The sequence below is a fragment of the Lissotriton helveticus genome, chromosome 6 (genome assembly GCF_964261635.1).
Source record: "Lissotriton helveticus chromosome 6, aLisHel1.1, whole genome shotgun sequence".
Classification (NCBI taxonomy): Eukaryota; Metazoa; Chordata; class Amphibia; order Caudata; family Salamandridae; genus Lissotriton; species Lissotriton helveticus.
Window position 1 is genome coordinate 1,122,245,382 of NC_136067.1, and position 18,459 is coordinate 1,122,263,840.

The window sequence follows — 18,459 nt, forward strand, 5'->3', positions numbered from 1 at the left end:
AGGCTTTTTCTTCTTTCTGTGTGTGCTGCATTTTGCACATACAGAAAGAGGAAAAAAGGAAAGTGGAGAAGTAAACATACTCTCCTCATTATGCCCCTGCTGGACGCATGCCTAGGTTTACTAGTAATGCGCATGAATCATCCCTGAATCTGGGAATGAGCCAAACACAATAGGTGTATGCGTGGGAACAACTATGCTATACTCGTAGAATGCCTTCCCAGTGCACAGTAATGCAAGGCAGTGACTTTTGCAGCCTTGTGTTACTCCAGATTAATATGGCATGCAGATCCACCCAAGGTAGTTCTGTGTGACATAGTAGATCTTACTTAAGGTCTTGCGATGCCCTTGCGTCACCTTTCAATCCTTGCACCTTGCAAGCCCTCGATAAATCTGGCCCATGATGTCTTTAGAGAATGGTTTCTATGCCAAACCATAAAATAAAGCATTATCAACTTATAGCTAACATGATAACTTAATGAGATAGTCACATTAACTAAGACAGTATTTCTGAAATCGTTCTTAAAGTCTTAGTCTGTAGCAATAATTATTTTGCAGACCTTCTAACTTTGGGTTTATGAAGTTCAACTCTAGTAGGGGTTTCATGAGGCCATGGTCAAACAACAAGCAAAATAATGTCCTGGTTCAATTAATTATTTGACATCATCTTAGAGACTGGATGAGGTTATGTCCAGAAAAACATTTATGTCTAGAGAACAACCATTTCCATTGCATAGGCTTAAAGGAAAACCTTTTCAGTATAAAAAATGCAATGGTTCACAGTGCTGTCTATCGAACAAGATAAGAAACAGGTTGACATTTTTGAGAGGCGCTGTTTTATTATCACAAATGTTGGCTGTTCATATACCAGCAATTATTTTAATATCTGTTGAGTTAGTGTTACAGTGTGCCTGGCACTTTTCCCCACATTTGTGGACAGTAATACTTCTCGGACTTTCTTGTGACTCCGAAATATTTGAGTACATTGAGATTCTTTGGACAATCATTAGTAGCACACATGACAAAATAATATAGTTCAGGTCTAAGTTAACCCTCTGCAGACCATCACCTTCCACATCGATCTACATAGTGTTCAGACAAGGTGCTTGCATCGCCTCGTAGGTAGTATCAAATATTTGTTGTCCATTTAATAGATCTTCTGGAAGTAAAGAACCATATCCAGACAAGGAAAAATCAATTAAGCTTTAGAGCTTTCTCTTCTGGGTGGACAGATTAATTCCATAGCAGAAATTGTACACCTCAAAATTTTCACGTGATGATAACATGCCTAAAAGCCAGACAAGGGAGAGTATCTCCTAGCATTATGAACTGTTGATGCTTTGAGAACAGCAGGAATAAATGTAATTGTAGAGGGTCCTCCTAATTTCTTTTGGCCAAAGTACCCATCCATTAGTAAAAAAGGTACAGGGCTGTATTACATATTAAGTCACTATAAATGAATGCTTGTGCTTCCACTCTTTGGGACATTTACCTTTCTTTATTGTACCACACACTGAAATATCACTTTGGCCTGTGAGCATTCTAATAACTGCTCCAGCTACCTGGTATGGCTTGTTTATGAAAAAAAGCATTGGCAAAGCCAATAGGGCTTGCTTATGTTAGAACTATAGGCTTTGCCAATATCTTTTAGCCATATTGTACAACATCATGGCTGCTGTTCAGCATGGCTAAAATGAGTGTTGTGGTGTAGAGTAGAGTGGCAAACAGGAGAGTGGTGCCGAGAGAGAGTAAATAGAGCAGCACAGAGTAGAGAGGGGTAGAGTGGTGTTGAGTGGCATAGAGTCGCATTAAGTTGAGTGGTGTAGGGTAGAGTGGAATAAAGTATAGTAGAGTGCTGTAGAGTACTGTGCGTAAAGTGGAGTGGTATTAAGTTGAGTGACATAGAGTAGGGTGGTGTAGAGTAAAATAGAGCAGAGTAGGGTGGTGTAGAGTAAAATAGAGCAGAATGAATTGAGTAGAGTGGTGTTTAGTGGAGTGTTGTGGAGTGTTACGGAGTGGAGTGGCATAGAGTGGGATAGAGTAGAGTGGCAATTAGTTGAAAAGTGTAGACTGGAGGGGCATAGAGTGTAATGGCATAGAGTAGAGTGCCATAGAGTGGCATTGTGGTGAGTGAAGTGGTGTAGAGTGTTGTGGCATAGAGTGGAGTGGCATGGAGTGTAGTGGTGTTGTGTTGAGTGGTGGGGCATAGAGTGGCGTAATGTAGAGTTACATTGCTATAGTGTGGAGTGGTGAACTGTAGAGTGGCATAAAGAGAGTGGCATAGAGTGGCATTATTGGAATAGAGTAGAGTGGCATGGAGTGGCATAGAATAGAGTGACAAAGAGTAGAGTTGCATGTTGAAGAGTGGGGTAGAATGGAGTGGCGGAAGGTGGAGTGGCATGGAGTAGCATAGAGTGGAGTGGTATTGTAGAGTGTGGAGTGGCATGCAAAGAGTGGAGTGGCATTGAGTACAGTGGTGTAGAGTAGAGCAAAGTGGCACAGAGTAGGTTGGAGTAGAGATGAGTGACATACAGTACATAGTGGCAAAGAAGAGTAGTGTTGAGCAGAGTGGAATAGAGTAGAGTGGCATAGTTTGGGGTGGATTGAAGTAGATTGGTGAGGAGTGGCGATGAGCGCCTTAGTGAGGCCTTAAGTGGTATAGAGCAGAGTGAAGTGGCATAGAGTGGGGGGGGCATAACATTGAGTGGTGTGTAGTAGAGTGAGGTGGCATAAGGTGGTGCATACAGTGGCAAAGAGTACAGTGGCATAGAGTGCCACATAGTTGCATAGTGTGGCAGGGAGTGGAGTGGAAAAAGTAGTGTGGCATAGAGTAGGGAGGCACGGAGTGATGTGGAGTAGAGTGGTGTAGAGTTGAGTGGAGTGGCATAGAGTAGAGTGGAGTAGTGTAGAGTAGAATGTGTAAAGTACAGTGTAGTGGCATAGAATAGAGTGGAATGGAGTAGAGGGTTGTTGTTTGGCATGGAGTGGAGAACAGTGGAGTCCTGTAGAATGTAGTGGCATAGATCAGTACAGCTGTGGGTAAGTAACTGAAATGTCAATTGAGAAGGCAGATAGAGTTAAAGTGACATAAATAAGAAGCCATATGCCTGCATTAAAAGTAGGAACGTGCATTGCCAGAAAAATAGCAAAACTAATATACATTTAAACAAAATAGGGTGTTACATATAACAAGATGAGGAAGAATACATGTACTTGGTATGTGCTCCAGGGATGAGCTAACACAAGAAAGGAAGGGAGGACTACAAGATCTAAGCAATCGAAAGATTGCAAATGAGAGACACAAGGAAAAAAATTGAATTGTAAACATACGTCTTGCAGCACAGCACTTGCGCTGTGTAGGTGAGACCTAAAAAGTATAGCTGTGGTTTTCCTCTTTGTTGGTTATCTTTCCCTGAACTAAATTAAGAACTATGTTTAGCATCAATGAAATAGTCATTAGGTTCAGTGGGTTGATGGGGAATATTGGCTCAAGTATAGTCTACATATTGCTCATTGAACAATAACTTAAACGTACCCAAAACAAACTTTCTTGGAAGTAACCTCCTTCCTCAGTAGTACCAGATAGGGCACTAATTATGTCCAGCGGTCCTTCCCCAAAGACAGACAGGCTGAGTATTCATGGTAGAGGTGGGGGTTCAGATTACATACAACCCCCAAAAAAAAGAACTAACAGAACCGACCTTGTGTGTGTGAGTAAATATCCTCACTGAGATGTAGGTGATCATGCTATGCTTTGCTGGGCTACATAACCCACTATAATGCCTAGTCTTGAATAATTTCCAAATCGCCATCAGACCTACGTAGTTGGTAGTAAATGACTCATCACATAAGATAGCATTTTCAATGATCCATAAAGAGTTGGTTGAGATTCTATTTTCATTTCTACATATTGTTCCATGTAATTCTGTGTCGAAACCCATAAAATGCATTGCAGCTTTGAAAGTAAATGCCCCCTTAGATTAAATGTATTTCATTATAGGGTTTCCAACCTACATCGGTACAAATGTTCAATTTCTACTTTCCCAGTAGAGCTTTTGTAACAATACCTTACAATAGATTTTTGAACAGAGAGATGCCTGCTCATGTTTGGATAAGATATGCAGAATACCAAAGTTTTCTGGAGTCACATATATGCAAACCTTGTTACATCTTAAGGGAAAATTAGAAGATTCAAAATAAATGTCCTAAAATTGGATGATATTGTTTAGTATTAAAATAATTACAGCTCACTGGCGTACCTGTGTACAAAATCTCTGTGTATATTTGAATTCCCTACTCTGTGGTCCACATACAGTATTGAGACAAGTTTAGGAAGTTGAGCCAAAATATGAAAACTGAGAAAATTCAGCTATGCTTGCTTTATGTAATTAAGCATATTACAATTTCTATATTTAGCAGTTTATAGTAACCTAACATTTACTGCACAGTTACACAGATGTTGAACTTTTAGAGGTATTACTGTTCTTGCTAAACATGAAGTTAAAGATTTTGCTTCTTAAACTCCATCTTGAAAATATATTTGAATGCTGAATCACATTAGAGGCAAAATAAATTAGTCAGACATATCAGGGATTTTAAACACGGAGAAGCAATGTAGTAGGTGAGCAAAGATGAAAATGTATGCAATGCTGCTAACTGTTTTTACATATGTATGTAGTTACTCCAAGTGTATTTCCATAGACTTACTCCTTGCAGCAAAGTTACCAAAATCTTTGGAAGAATGTACAAACAAAAAGGGATAATGAGATGCACTACTGCACATGCAAAGTATTTTTCAATGAAGCAAATACTAGTTTTTTTCAAATTCACACAAACGTAGCTTAACAATTATGAAGGTAGTAGGAAAAGCAATCCAAAAGTACATCAAACATGCATTGTATCTTAGATGTGCTTGAACAGCTATGTGAGAGCCTTACATAAAAATATGTAGTGTTCAATATTTCAATTTTATCTCCTTAGGACCCAGATAAAGAACAGTGAAGCTAGCCTTGCTGCAGTATCTCTGTCTTTTACACAATTGGTTGATCCCTAGACAATATAATGTTTTCTTCCCAGTCTGGGCTACTAAAGCCCATGGAAATGTTTCATAAAATCATTTCTCCTCTGGTCCTTGGACCACAATAAATATGAGAAGCACTTCGATTGGCAGTGGTCAGAAAATTGACCTTCACCAACTCCTGTTCCTCTTTGTATAGGAAATGAAAATCTCATCTTTATGATTATGTCAGTCAGACAAGGGTCTCTATTTTCTCAAACACTTTATTTCCTCAAGATGTTTCTTCACCCTATCTGCACACATTTACTTTTTTTTATTTTACACAAAATTAGTTCTTCCTTTAAGTAGCCTTCCTGCAGGACTTTTGCCTTCTCTCTCCAAACCGTGAATTGGAATGTTCTCGTTGAACTACCTCTCAAAGGGAGAGGGAAATACACAAACGTAGCTGTTAAGCCAAGGCACTGATTGTAACATCTAGGAGCATTGTTTGGAGAGAATAGTCACTTGAAAAGAATTCTCAATAACTCTTCTCTCAAATTAACTATCTGCCGGGGGGGGCGGGGCTTCAGGAAAAAGGTAGATCCACTAGCCCTATTACTCTCCTACAAATTCATGAACATGCACATGTTATTACAACATGCCTAGGAATATGGTAACATGTAGCATAACTAAAAGAAACTATGAAACAACAGAAATGATTAAAAAAGTATTTGTTTACCAAGATAACCATATTTTGCTACAAGCACATACCAGTTTTTGTCCAGATAAAACTTCTAAAAGGGCCAGCAGCTTCACTCCATCTTTCATATCTTCATAAAGGTCTTTCACAACCATTGGAGGATTGCGCTGTAAATGAATAATCAAACAATTACATCTCACAATTCCGACACCTACAAGTTAATTTTCCAAACAGCAATTTATTCCACAAAGAGAACATTTTACTCACCTAAAATAGAAAATATTACTTCCATATAACGCACAAATTTACAAAGTAAAAATGTAAAGTCAGCAAAACAGTAAGTTAGCAAGGGTTGGTGGTTGTTTTTCCTGCAGCCTCCCTAAGACCTGTTGAACTCATCTAACAGTTCTTGAGGGAAAGTCTTGGTTAATGTATGGTCAGTCAGTCAACGTTTAGAGCACCCACTGTCTGATCAGTCAATCAATGTTTAGAACACCTATGTAGGTATGCCAGTCAGTATTCCCATCATTTTATCATTATCACCAGAAAGACATGAGAATATGAACTTATAGTGATAATAGGTGCTGACTCACAAAGAAAAGTAAAAGCCTACATTTCAGCATACACAGACATACTTTTATATGCTACGGTACAACTGTACAGGATTTACAAAGAATCTAATGTAGACAGATACACATATACAATGCCCCATCATGTATTTCTGCATTCAGCCGTCTCTGCAGTGCTGAGAAACAAGCCACATGCAGCACTGCTGTAATATGGTGAATGCCACTTGGGTGGATAAGCATATAACGGGGGATTTCAAGAAGAAGTGTGTGGAAGCCATGTGATAGCTGAACTGCCTGAATGCAGACTCAACTTAAAATATTTGATGAGCAAAAAAATTAAGGAATTATGGTTCATCATCCACATCTAGAGGCAGCACAGCCTGGGCAATATAAAGATCAGAGTGGTATGGTAAAATCAGTAACTCTTATAACTGTCTACTGCTCTCCAAACAATGACATGCCCCTTTGTATTCCCGGTCTCTTCAGCCCCTCTGCATCCATGTCTCTCTTTCCTTGTCTCCCATATCTCCCATGCCATGTTCTATATCTTTCTAGTGAAAAACTGTTACCCACAAACATTATTTTCTCATGCAATACTTTGTATGTAACTCCCTGACCCCCCCATACTGCATCCACCATTGGAGACTGCAAAGCAATGCCACAAGAGAATCCAGGTGTCCTGCATGCTGCTGCCAGTTGACATTATCAGCCACAGGAGAAGAACTTCAATGATAGCAATGACATTCATCTGCTAGAGTCTTGAACCCAAAGGTGTGATGACAGACAAGCTCTAATTTCTACTCTTTCTGGCCTGGATCCCTTTAATTATTTAGCTAGCACACATGAAACAGTAGCTTACCTATGGTACTAGTCTAGGGAACTCATTTCCACCTGATGAATTCTTGCATTTCTCATTGGCCTTAATCAGAGTTGCAGTAACTCCATCTCCATGTGTCACCCTCTCTCGTTTAATCTGTGTTATCCTTTGCTGCTCTCTGCAGTAAATGCTAATACTGCACTTTCAGGGCATGCCCCTGTCCCACATGGACCTGTGGCCAGCCCAAGACTACAACTCATCACCTGCACCAAATAGGGCAGGCTCATACATGCATCAAGGCATGGGCAATGTTAGACTGCAAATGTGGAAGGAGTCAGTTTTCTGGCAACTGGAGGCTCTAGGGAAGCTTCTCACCTCAATACAGTAAAGACTTGAGACATTCATATGGACAATGAAGAGAAGACTGCAGAAGAACAGAGGCACTGCAACAGATGACTCAAAATAACCTTAATTGTGCAGGAATGATTACATTTTTGGTTGAGTATTTTTCTATCTCTGTTAAATGTTAATGGCATGTGACTGTTACCATCATGGTTTCATATAAAGTGGAATTTTGCATTCCAGAAAACTGGCATGCAAAAAAGAAACTGATTAAAAATAAAGGAAGCCCAATATTATAATAAGTAAATAACTACCAAAGTATTTCAATAATAAAAACAAATCTGGAACCACATATCTTTAATGAAGTTACCATGCAGAGAATTACAACTAATTTTCCATATGTTCTTGTCTTTCTTGAAATTTGAATATGCTCCTGCCAATTTTGCTAAAACCCAGCCCAAATAATCAGGGTTTCCCTGTGTCATTTTGTGCAGCGAGTTGCCCCAAAGGGAGCAAAGCAACAATTAAATTCTTAAGAAGCAGTGGCAAACCCAATACATTTGGCTTTGGAAGGTGGTGCAATGGTTATTTTTTTTTTTCGTTTCTAAATAAAAAAGAAGCAAAAAAAACCATGGCAGAGCCAAACACTTGCAAAATAACTTGCAAATCTAAAAACAATTAACCATACCATGTCATTTTAATGGAATAGCCCGCGTACAATCTAGTATACAGATGAACTTAGAAATAGTGTAGAACCAATTTTCAGCTTTAATGTATATCACAGAAAAATTAAGGCCTGAATGTTTGACAGGCAGTACTCACTCCATCAGTTTTGCAGAGGACATTACCTGTGCCAACCTGTCACACTGACATCCTTCCCCAGCGGTAATCTCTGTATATTGAACGGATTTGAAGTATAAAATATTTGGTGGATGCCAACCATCAGGTTTGTTGGCTGAGCACCATTTTATTTTGTTTTTCTAAGGCAAACACCCATAGCGAGAGTTTGCTTGTAAAAACAAAAAATACAGACCCAACCCACACCCTGATTGTTTTCTCCAAGGGCGTGGGGGCATTAGTTTTTATTCCTGCAGCCTGGCTAAACTTGCCTTGTCAGTGATGCACAAGAAAAAACAGCCCTAACATTGTGCATCCTAACAAAATGCTATTTTGGTCCTGCGGAGGCCTTTCCTAAATATTTTTTTCTGGGACTCTACTCAAACGAAGTCCCAAGACAGCCCTGTCTAACCCCCCTCTCTACTGGTAATGGGGCTGTATATTCCCCATTAGGTCCATATCGTACCCTAGCTCTTGCATTCAAATATAGTTCTCTTAAGATTTGGATTAAGGGTAGTTCGACTCCCATCGCTTCGAGGATCTTCCATAATTTATTGTGGCATACACAATTGAATGCAGTGGAGAGATCAACAAATGCTAGGTACAATTTTTCTTTTTTCGCTTTAGATATTTTTCCACTAAGATTGTTAAATTGAGGCCCTGTTCTATTGTTCCTAGACCTTCCCTAAATCCAAATTGGAAGTCCCATAATACATCCTTATCTCTGGCCCATTGCTGAAGGCGGTTTAAAATAATGTGGCCTACCACTTTTCCCACCGAGCCTAGCAAAGAAATCGGCCGATAGCATGTTGGATTCTGTCTATTGCCTTTCTTGAAGATTGGTACCATTAGTGACTCAGACCAGGTTCATATGAGTCCTACTTTACAAGCTGCTGTAAGGACTTGTTTTATTAAAGGGCCCCACAGTTCCAGATTTTGTTTAAATATGTCTACGGGTACCCCGTCTGGTCCCGGTGTCTGTCCACCCTTGCTAGCTTTCAAAGCCATCTAAAGTGAAGTCTATATTAATTGGGAAATCTTGAATTAAGGGGCTGGTAGATACAGGACAAGCAAGTAATTGGCTTACCTCCTTTTTCTTAGCATACTTTTTGGAGAAATTATCTACCCATTGTCCTTCGCCGATTGCGATTTCTATTGTTGGGGTCCCCTCAGATCTCAAGAAAAGAGAGTTGACCACACGCCAAGAGGGGATAATATCCCTCTCTGTACTCGCCTTTTGTAAGTCGGCCCAGACATTCCTTTTTACTTCCCTTTTCCTTATTTTTACTGCTTGATTGTATGCATTCCCGAACCGCCTTATTTCCGCTCTATCCGTTTCCTTTTTATGTAGAGACTAGTATAGGCTTTTGTAAAATTATTATCAAATCATCCACTTTTCTTCTTCCCGTTTTTCAGTTCCCTTTTCAGTGTGTTCCTGATTGTATCTGTTATATGTATATAGGACCCTAGTATATCTTTATATGGTGTAGTCTCATCGAGGCATTTCAGAATTTCTTCCAGACTATTATCTATCACTGCTTTAATGATTACAGATGGCTCTACCTCAGCCCATTTTAGTGACTAGCCATTTGTTTTGCTTATTACCAAATCCTGTATTTGTTTGATTCGGTTTGAATGGAGTGCCCGTATTTTTGTAGAAACCAATATATCCACACTTAGGGGAAAATGATCACTTAAAACATTCTTGTGGATTTTAAAGCTTAAAATCCTGGAGGCAGATCTGTTTGGGATTATTATAAAGTCAATAATTGAACTCAACCCTCTCAATGAAACGTCTGGGTAAATGGAGTAGGTGGCGAACTCAGTACGTTTGCAAAACCAATGTCCAGAAAAAAAATAGAATCTCACTTAGAGCATCACCCTGTAGGCTATGCGAAAAATGAGGGAGGTTACACTCTTTTTCATCTACTAATCCACATAATACATCATCACTGTGTGGGCACAGGGCAGTATTGAAGTCACCCCCCCAAACAAATAATACATTGTCCCTACTATCATTCTGAATGTTCTGCATTGCATTTCTGAGCAGTTTTAAAATGTCTATTACACATTCCCTCCGAGCATTGTTATAGAAATTATACAAAATAACAGTATCTCGCTTATCTGTATTCATGACCAGGTCACAGATCAGGACCTGATTCACGGAGCAGGAGGGACTCACCGGGCACACTCCGTTGCTGCTGCTGGGGCCCACACGCTGTGAGTGCTGCACGCCGCCGTTGCTCTCCACCTGCACGGCCGCTGGCGGACTACAGCTCCCAGCAGCCTAAGCGGGTCATTTCCGGTTGCTGCGCGCCCGGAGGCGCTGATAACGGACGAGGCTCCCACTGAGGAGCGGGGGGTCACAGATCAGGACCTGATTCACGGAGCAGGAGGGACTCACCGGGCACACTCCGTTGCTGCTGCTGGGGCCCACACGCTGTGAGTGCTGCAGGCCGCCGTTGCTCTCCACCTGCACGGCCGCCGGCGGACTACAGCTACCAGCAGCCTAAGCGGGTCATTTCCGGTTGCTGCGCGCCCGGAGACGCTGATAACGGACGAGGCTTCCACTGAGGAGCGGGGGGGTCACAGATCAGGACCTGATTCACAGAGCAGGAGGGACTCACCGGGCACACTCCGTTGCTGCTGCTGGGGCCCACACGCTGTGAGTGCTGCACGCCGCCGTTGCTCTCCACCTGCACGGCCGCCGGCGGACTACAGCTCCCAGCAGCCTAAGCGGGTCATTTCCGGTTGCTGCGCGCCCGGAGGCGCTGATAACGGACGAGGCTCCCACTGAGAAGCGGGGGGTCACAGATCAGGACCTGATTCACGGAGCAGGAGGGACTCACCGGGCACACTCCGTTGCTGCTGCTGGGGCCCACATGCTGTGAGTGCTGCACGCCGCCGTTGCTCTCCACCTGCACGGCCGCCGGTGGACTACAGCTCCCAGCAGCCTAAGCGGGTCATTTCCGGTTGCTGCGCGCCCGGAGGCGCTGATAACGGACGAGGCTCCCACTGAGGAGCGGGGGTCACAGATCAGGACCTGATTCACGGAGCAGGAGGGACTCACCGGGCACACTCCGTTGCTGCTGCTGGGGCCCACACGCTGTGAGTGCTGCACGCCGCCTTTGCTCTCCACCTGCACGGCCGCCGGCGGACTACAGCTCCCAGCAGCCTAAGCGGGTCATTTCCGGTTGCTGCGCGCCCGGAGGCGCTGATAACGGACGAGGCTCCCACTGAGGAGCGGGGGGTCACAGATCAGGACCTGATTCACGGAGCAGGAGGGACTCACTGGGCACACTCCATTGCTGCTGCTGGGGCCCACACGCTGTGAGTGCTGCACGCCGCCGTTGCTCTCCACCTGCACGGCCGCCGGCGGACTACAGCTCCCAGCAGCCTAAGCGGGTCATTTCCGGTTGCTGCACGCCCAGAGGCGCTGATAACGGACGAGGCTCCCACTGAGGAGCGGGGGGTCACAGATCAGGACCTGATTCACGGAGCAGGAGGGACTCACAGGGCACACTCCGTTGCTGCTGCTGGGGCCCACACGCTGTGAGTGCTGCACGCCACCGTTGCTCTCCACCTGCACGGCCGCCGGCGGACTACAGCTCCCAGCAGCCTAAGCGGGTCATTTCCGGTTGCTGCGCGCCCGGAGGCGCTGATAACGGACGAGGCTCCCACTGAGGAGCGGGGGGTCACAGATCAGGACCTGATTCACGGAGCAGGAGGGACTCACCGGGCACACTCCGTTGCTGCTGCTGGGGCCCACACGCTGTGAGTGCTGCACGCCGCCGTTGCTCTCCACCTGCACGGCCGCCGGCGGACTACAGCTCCCAGCAGCCTAAGCGGGTCATTTCCGGTTGCTGCGCGCCCGGAGGCGCTGATAACGGACGCGGCTCCCTCTGCGTCGCGGGACGCACGCGGGACTGCGCCGGGCTAAGCCCGGGCAAAGGGCGGGCCCTCTGTGGCCCTCGGAGGCCATAGGAGGACGGGACGGGCCACCCCCCCTTGGTCTTCAAAGAGGAGGTAAAGCCACGGATTGCCTATTCCATTGACTATCACATCCGCTTATAAACTCTTATATAGACCCTCAAGGGAGTGGTTACTAACATACCCTTTTGGGCTGGACTCATGCCTTAGGTCATAAGACGGGCACGCAATTGACATTTTAGTACTAATGATTGTATAGTACCATTGATATAATTACTACAGTTCTGCTCATAGTCACTACTACTAGTATGGAACCCTCTCCAAAAACAATCATTACAGCGTCTAATCTCCCCTGGTTAGACGATTTAAATAGTATGTGTAATATCAGGTATACCTTTGTGACATCACCCCACCCGGCAACAAACACTAGTTCGCTAGCTCGCAGCGCAAGCACACAGGGGCCTTTACCTACACCTATAAAAGCCAATCCACAAAGCATAATTCCCGTTCAGGTTACATCTGCTAAAAGGAAACACGATGGGGTTGGAGTAATTGGGTCCCAAACCAAACCTCCAAATTTACAGAATGCGTCCCCCAATATAAACTCCTCTGTTGTCACTGCTCTGTCAACCCCAGAGGTGGGTAAAAAACTATATGATCCACCATCCTCGTCCCAATTGGCTTTACTGGCCATGATCGAACAACTGATCAAAACCACTATCCATCCCCTGATCGATAAAATTAACACCTTGGGGGATAGACTGATGGGGATTGAGGAAACTGTTAAATCCTATCTGGTACAATCTTCCCATACTGTAACATCTAACTGTTCGCTCCATGCTGCTTCTCCCAATACCATGCAAAACAAAGTTCCCCCTACTCAAGTACCAGTCCCTATTTCTGTGCCTCCATATGTTCCTAAGGCACCACCCATACCTGTTATAGATCACAATGTTGCCCCCAGACTAGAACGTATCAAGACTCCCTGTATTAATCTTCCCCCAGAGGCCGCTCCATTTGTGTCCATCCTCTCGGGGGTCCCTCCATCGAAACATGGAAAATCTGAGAGAGCCACCGACCTGCTAAACAAAGTCAAGTTTTGGCTATCGAAAAACAGACCCTTACCTCATGACCTCGATGGCAGGATAATCAGCGTGAGGCGAGTGGGCTGGCTGGGTCCCCTTCGAAAAGATATTAGTGGCGACTTGGTTCTAATTAGATGTAGGAGCAGACAAGTTGTTCCCTATCTTCAATCATGGCAGCCCCAAGAAGGTGATGGCCCCATAACAACCTGGGATTTACACGATTTCTATCCAAGCAACTCACATATCCCCCCCGGAAACAAAACGTTGAATATAATACTGAGCTGGGTCATAGAATTTGCTTACCAATTTGCTTACCAATTGAGCGTAGCATCCCTGCTTTTAATCGATTTGTTTTACTGCAACGCAGTCTCAAGTATAGCAACTTCTTCTAGCTAGTGGATTTTTAATAAAGTTCTTGTTTCCGTGTTTCGATCAGCATATAATATGTGCTTGTTAGTTAGGCTCTGTGCAATGTTTTTTGTTTTACTCTTATGAAGTCTATATATGTGATTTAATATGGTTTTAGAGTATTTTATATGTATATATTGTATTTTATGTCTTTTATGATGCACTAATCGAATAAAGACTACTTGAACTTGAACTTGACCAGTATTTGATAATTGGGTTCTGAGATGGTCAACAATAATTTGTTTACCCTTAACAAGTTTGATACATATATACACAAGCCACTCTTTGGCCTCTCACTTGCTGATGATAAGGCTGGTGTATAAAAGACTTATAACCTTCAAAGTGCATTTCTTACAGGGACCATGTTCCCTGTAAGCACAAGATGTCTTATTTGCTCACAAACTTAAACAAGAGGTGATTTTCTAATTTGGGCCATAGTCCAGCTACATTCCAGAAAAGTATAGTGATACTATTTTGTTGCCTCTTGCCTGGGTTTGGTCGTCACTGTGTAGGGATGTATGTAAATTAGGGAAAGACAGCATGTTATCCTCATAAGGGGTTCATCAAACACCCCTATATTCTTCTAATGGTTGCAGGGCACAAGCAACCTGACCCCTTATACCACTTTCTACAATTTGCTTTCAGCCCCAGGGATTCTCCTATGAGGTCAAATGGCGGCCGCAACTCTCAGCTCCAGTTGTGGCCAGCCAATCATAGCACTCCTGTCGCTGTGCGAATTTGCGATTAATTGCAAAATCATCACAAATTAGCTGCTATCACAGATATACAAATGTGGATTCCCCTGAATTTCTCAACAACTACTGAATGGATTTACACTGCAGAACTAAAAGCTCGATCTACGAACCAAAATCTACCTTCCTGCCAAATTTGGTGTAATTCCGTGTAGCGATTCGGGCTGCTGGCGTGTCTAAAGCTCCTATGGGAATAAACTTGGGAAACACACGTTTGTTTACCTCCCTCTTTTTTTTGGCCCCCGCTTGACGGATCGCCCCGAAACTTTCAATGCACAACAAGAATCCCCAGCGCGCTTTTTTGGGAGAATTTTGTGAAGATTTGTTAAACGGCACCAAAGTTATAGGCAAGTCAAAAAAACACTTTTCCTATGGTATGGCCCTAACTATAACTACCTACTGGCAACCGCCAGCAGGTGTATATATATGTGTATATATATATATATATATATATATATATATATATATATATATATATATATATATATATATATATATATATATATATAACCTACTGGCGGTCGCCAGTAGGTATATATAGTTAGGATTTTTTCTCTATGGGATTTTTGAAAATTCTATGTCTAATAACGTTGGCGTTTGTGGACGGAATTGGCTGAAATTTTCAGGAAAATGGCACATTTTGTTTCTGAGCAGCCCTTGAAAATTTGGGGGGGGTTCGTCAAGGGGGGGCTGAGAAAAAAGGGGGGTCCCAAAACGTGTTTTTAACATTGAGTTTTCCATAGGGCGGTTGGCCTCACTTTTAGCCCGAACGGCTGAATGGATTTGCACGAAACTTGGCAAAATTGTAGGGACTGGTAGCCCGATGTGCCTTTTGTAGGTCTCAATATATGTGCTCCAGTGGATTTTGAGAAATTAACGTTTAAAAAAAGATATATATCTGTAACAGCGGACCTGGCAGCGTCCCAGGACGCGTACTTTACGCGCAACGGAGCTTTGTGAAGCGAAGCTGATTGGTTCTCCGGCGTCTGTCAACATTCCAAAAAGTCCGTAGCGGCCGCCATCTTGTCTCTCGGTAGGATCGAGAGACAAGAGGAGGTCAAAACAAAGGGGGAAATAACTATAAGGGGGCATAGTAGATCCTCGCTGACCCCCTAGGTTTGATGTGGAGGTTTTAAAAGGGCCCCGCGGGGCAAAAAATAATAATAATAATAATAATCGAACGGCTGAATGGATTTGCACGAAACTTGGCAAAATATTAGGGACTGGTAGCCCGATGTGCCTTTGCTAGGTCTCAATATATGTGCTCCAGTGGATTTTGAGAAATTAACGTTCGAAAAAAGATATATATCTGTAACAGCGCTCCGCTTCGCGTAACGGAGGTTTGCGAAGCTGATTGGTCATTCTGTCACTGGGCTATAGTTGGGCTACATCTGGCTGATATTTGGGCTACATTTGTTTTTTTGTGTGTCTGGCGGCCATCTTTGGGCTACATTGGGCTACATTGGGCTTCATTGGGCTACATTGGGCTACATTTGGGCTCCAACATATATATAGGCCAATGTAGCCCAATATATATTTTTCAAAGTAAATTTTCATAAAAACCACTGGAGCATATATCTTGAGACATAGCAAAGGCACATCGGGCTACCAGTCCCTACAATTTTGCCAAGTTTCGTGGAAATCCATTCAGCCGTTCGAGCTAAAAGTGAGTCCAACCGCCCTATGGAAATGAAGGAAATGAATGGGTAATTTGTAATTAGCAAATAGCTAATCGCAAACTAGGAGTGGTAAAGAATCGCTATTTATTCCTTAAAGTTCGCTATTTAGGAAATGCAAAAAACTTTGATGATACATATGGCGGTTCATCTCTAACAAGATAAGAAGCATAGGGATACATTTATGATGACTGGCGCATCACCAGGGATGTGTTAGTCATTCTGTGCCGCTGTTCCGTCACCTATGGTGTGCTGCATTTACAATGCGGCGCATCATGGGGCAAAAACAGCACAGATGCGTGATGTATCTGTGCCGTAAAGGTGGCGCATTGCTGGAGTTGTATCGCAAGTGTGATGAAGCTCCAGCAAGGGTCGGGGGTGCCCCTGTCGCAGGGTTTCTGTTCTCACACAGAACTGTGGACAGAGGATTGGAACCTCGGCGAATTAGGGTGTCCCAAAACTCACGTTAGTAATCAAAAACTCCTTAGCAAGCTAGGTACAGTGTCACATTGGATATAACAAACTCTCAATGTTTAGACAATCCAGAATATGAACTTATAGTACCTCAGGATACGTGGAACTCATGAACAGTCGGTCGTTATATATTTCTTAGAAACCAGAACATGGAGTTAAGAAGAACACATGTGTATTTGAAATGTTTATTTACTAATGCCGTCTTCTCAGGCGTAGTATCTTAGATAATACAAGTACACATATTATCAGTAGCAAAATTACCAGCATAGTTACTAGTACATAAAAAGCGAATGGTGATAGTATGTTAACATGCTGTAAATGAATAAGAGTTAGCAACACTTATAAGCAGCCGCGGGCCGTGGAGGGAGTTACGGTGAGGCAGGGAGGCGGGGAGGGGGAGAAGCAGGGTGGAGAATACAAGTACACATATTATCAGTAGCAAAATTACCAGCATAGTTACTAGTACATAAAAAGCGAATGGTGACAGTATGTTAACATGCTGTAAATGAATAAGAGTTAGCAACACTTATAAGCAGCCGCGGGCCGTGGAGGGAGTTACGGTGGGGCAGGGAGGCGGGGAGGGGGAGGGGCAAGGTAGAGAGGGCTCCACCCTGCTTCTCCCCCTCCCCGCCTCCCTGCCTCACCGTAACTCCCTCCACGGCCCGCGGCTGCTTATATCTCACCCTCCCTAATACACATATTATATTATTTGCTAAGAAGGTCTCTTTGTGTTGGTTTAGGGCGTGCCCATACTTTAGTGTCTTAGATTTGAAGGAATCACATCAGCATACACCAGCTCTCTCTTCATGTGAACCGCATCAACTGTTGTGTATGTGTGTTCGGCAAAGCAATATAAAACCCGCCTCATGCCCAGAATTGGCAGAAGTTGCACTTATGTTATGAGTATGAAGTCGTGGAGATCAGACCTCATAACAATTCTGTATCGTGTTGTTCTTGAAACTTTAGCACTCGCTGTACAGATATAGTTTAACAAGCAAAGCAGATAGTAGAGCAATAACATATTATTCTCATGTAAACCACGATGAACTACTAGGTGGAAAGCTAAAGCAACAACTAAGTGTCGTGTGCAGAAGTTGCAAAAAAGGAAAAATGGCGTTTAAACCGGTAATGAGCCCATGCTAACTTAACACGGTGTAAAGATATCCAGGACCTAGATGACACCTCCCCATGATCCGGAAACGAACTGAATAAGATAATAGAAGTGCCATCTCATGAGAGCAGATTGCAAGTTTATATGTGGACGGTCCGCAAGGTAAAGCATTAAAAACTAGGAAAATTTAATGCTAAAGAAAAATAAAACAGCCAAGTACTTTATCGAGTCTTAAGCCAATAGGCAAGGTAAATAATAAAAACTTGACAAATAAGTCAATGAATTGTCAATGAAATGCTAGTACTCAGCATATCAAACATGAAAAAGGTCTATGACATAACTGTGTATGCAAAATAAGCTGCAACAGCCTCCAATAGGAAGTCACCGTCTTCATCCGAAAACAGTTCAGCCATCCAATTTAAAAGCGGAAAAGAACATACGTGCTCTCCCAGCACCGGATCCTCTATCACCATCAGAGGACAGCTCGGTGGGTTTTCAAGAAAGCTCTGTTCCAAGAAAGACTGTGCTGCCGCCAGTAAATTCCAGGGACCAAGTAGTCCATGCATCAATGCCACAGCCATAATCCTTTCGCCAGGACAAACCAACTCGTGAGTAATGATAGGAGTCATCAGCTGATTAAAGTCGACGTCAGGAGAAACCGGTCCGCAGAGACACAAATCAATGGCCCAATCGAAATCACAGGTCAGGCAGTGAAATACAGGCTGGACACAGGTGAAGTAGGAGAATCGAAAAGATAATCCATAT

At 43.3% G+C, this 18,459-nt stretch overlaps 1 protein-coding gene across 1 annotated transcript in view; it reads right to left on the reverse strand.

Annotated features, from left to right (window-relative positions):
- SYNE1 (spectrin repeat containing nuclear envelope protein 1) overlaps window positions 1-18,459 on the reverse strand; it is a 2,361,447-nt gene that overhangs the window by 1,899,875 nt on the left and 443,113 nt on the right. Inside the window, exon 4 of the mRNA XM_078648775.1 lies at window positions 5,765-5,860. Coding sequence (XP_078504901.1) covers window positions 5,765-5,860 — 96 coding nt within the window. The remainder of the gene's footprint in view (window positions 1-5,764; window positions 5,861-18,459) is intronic.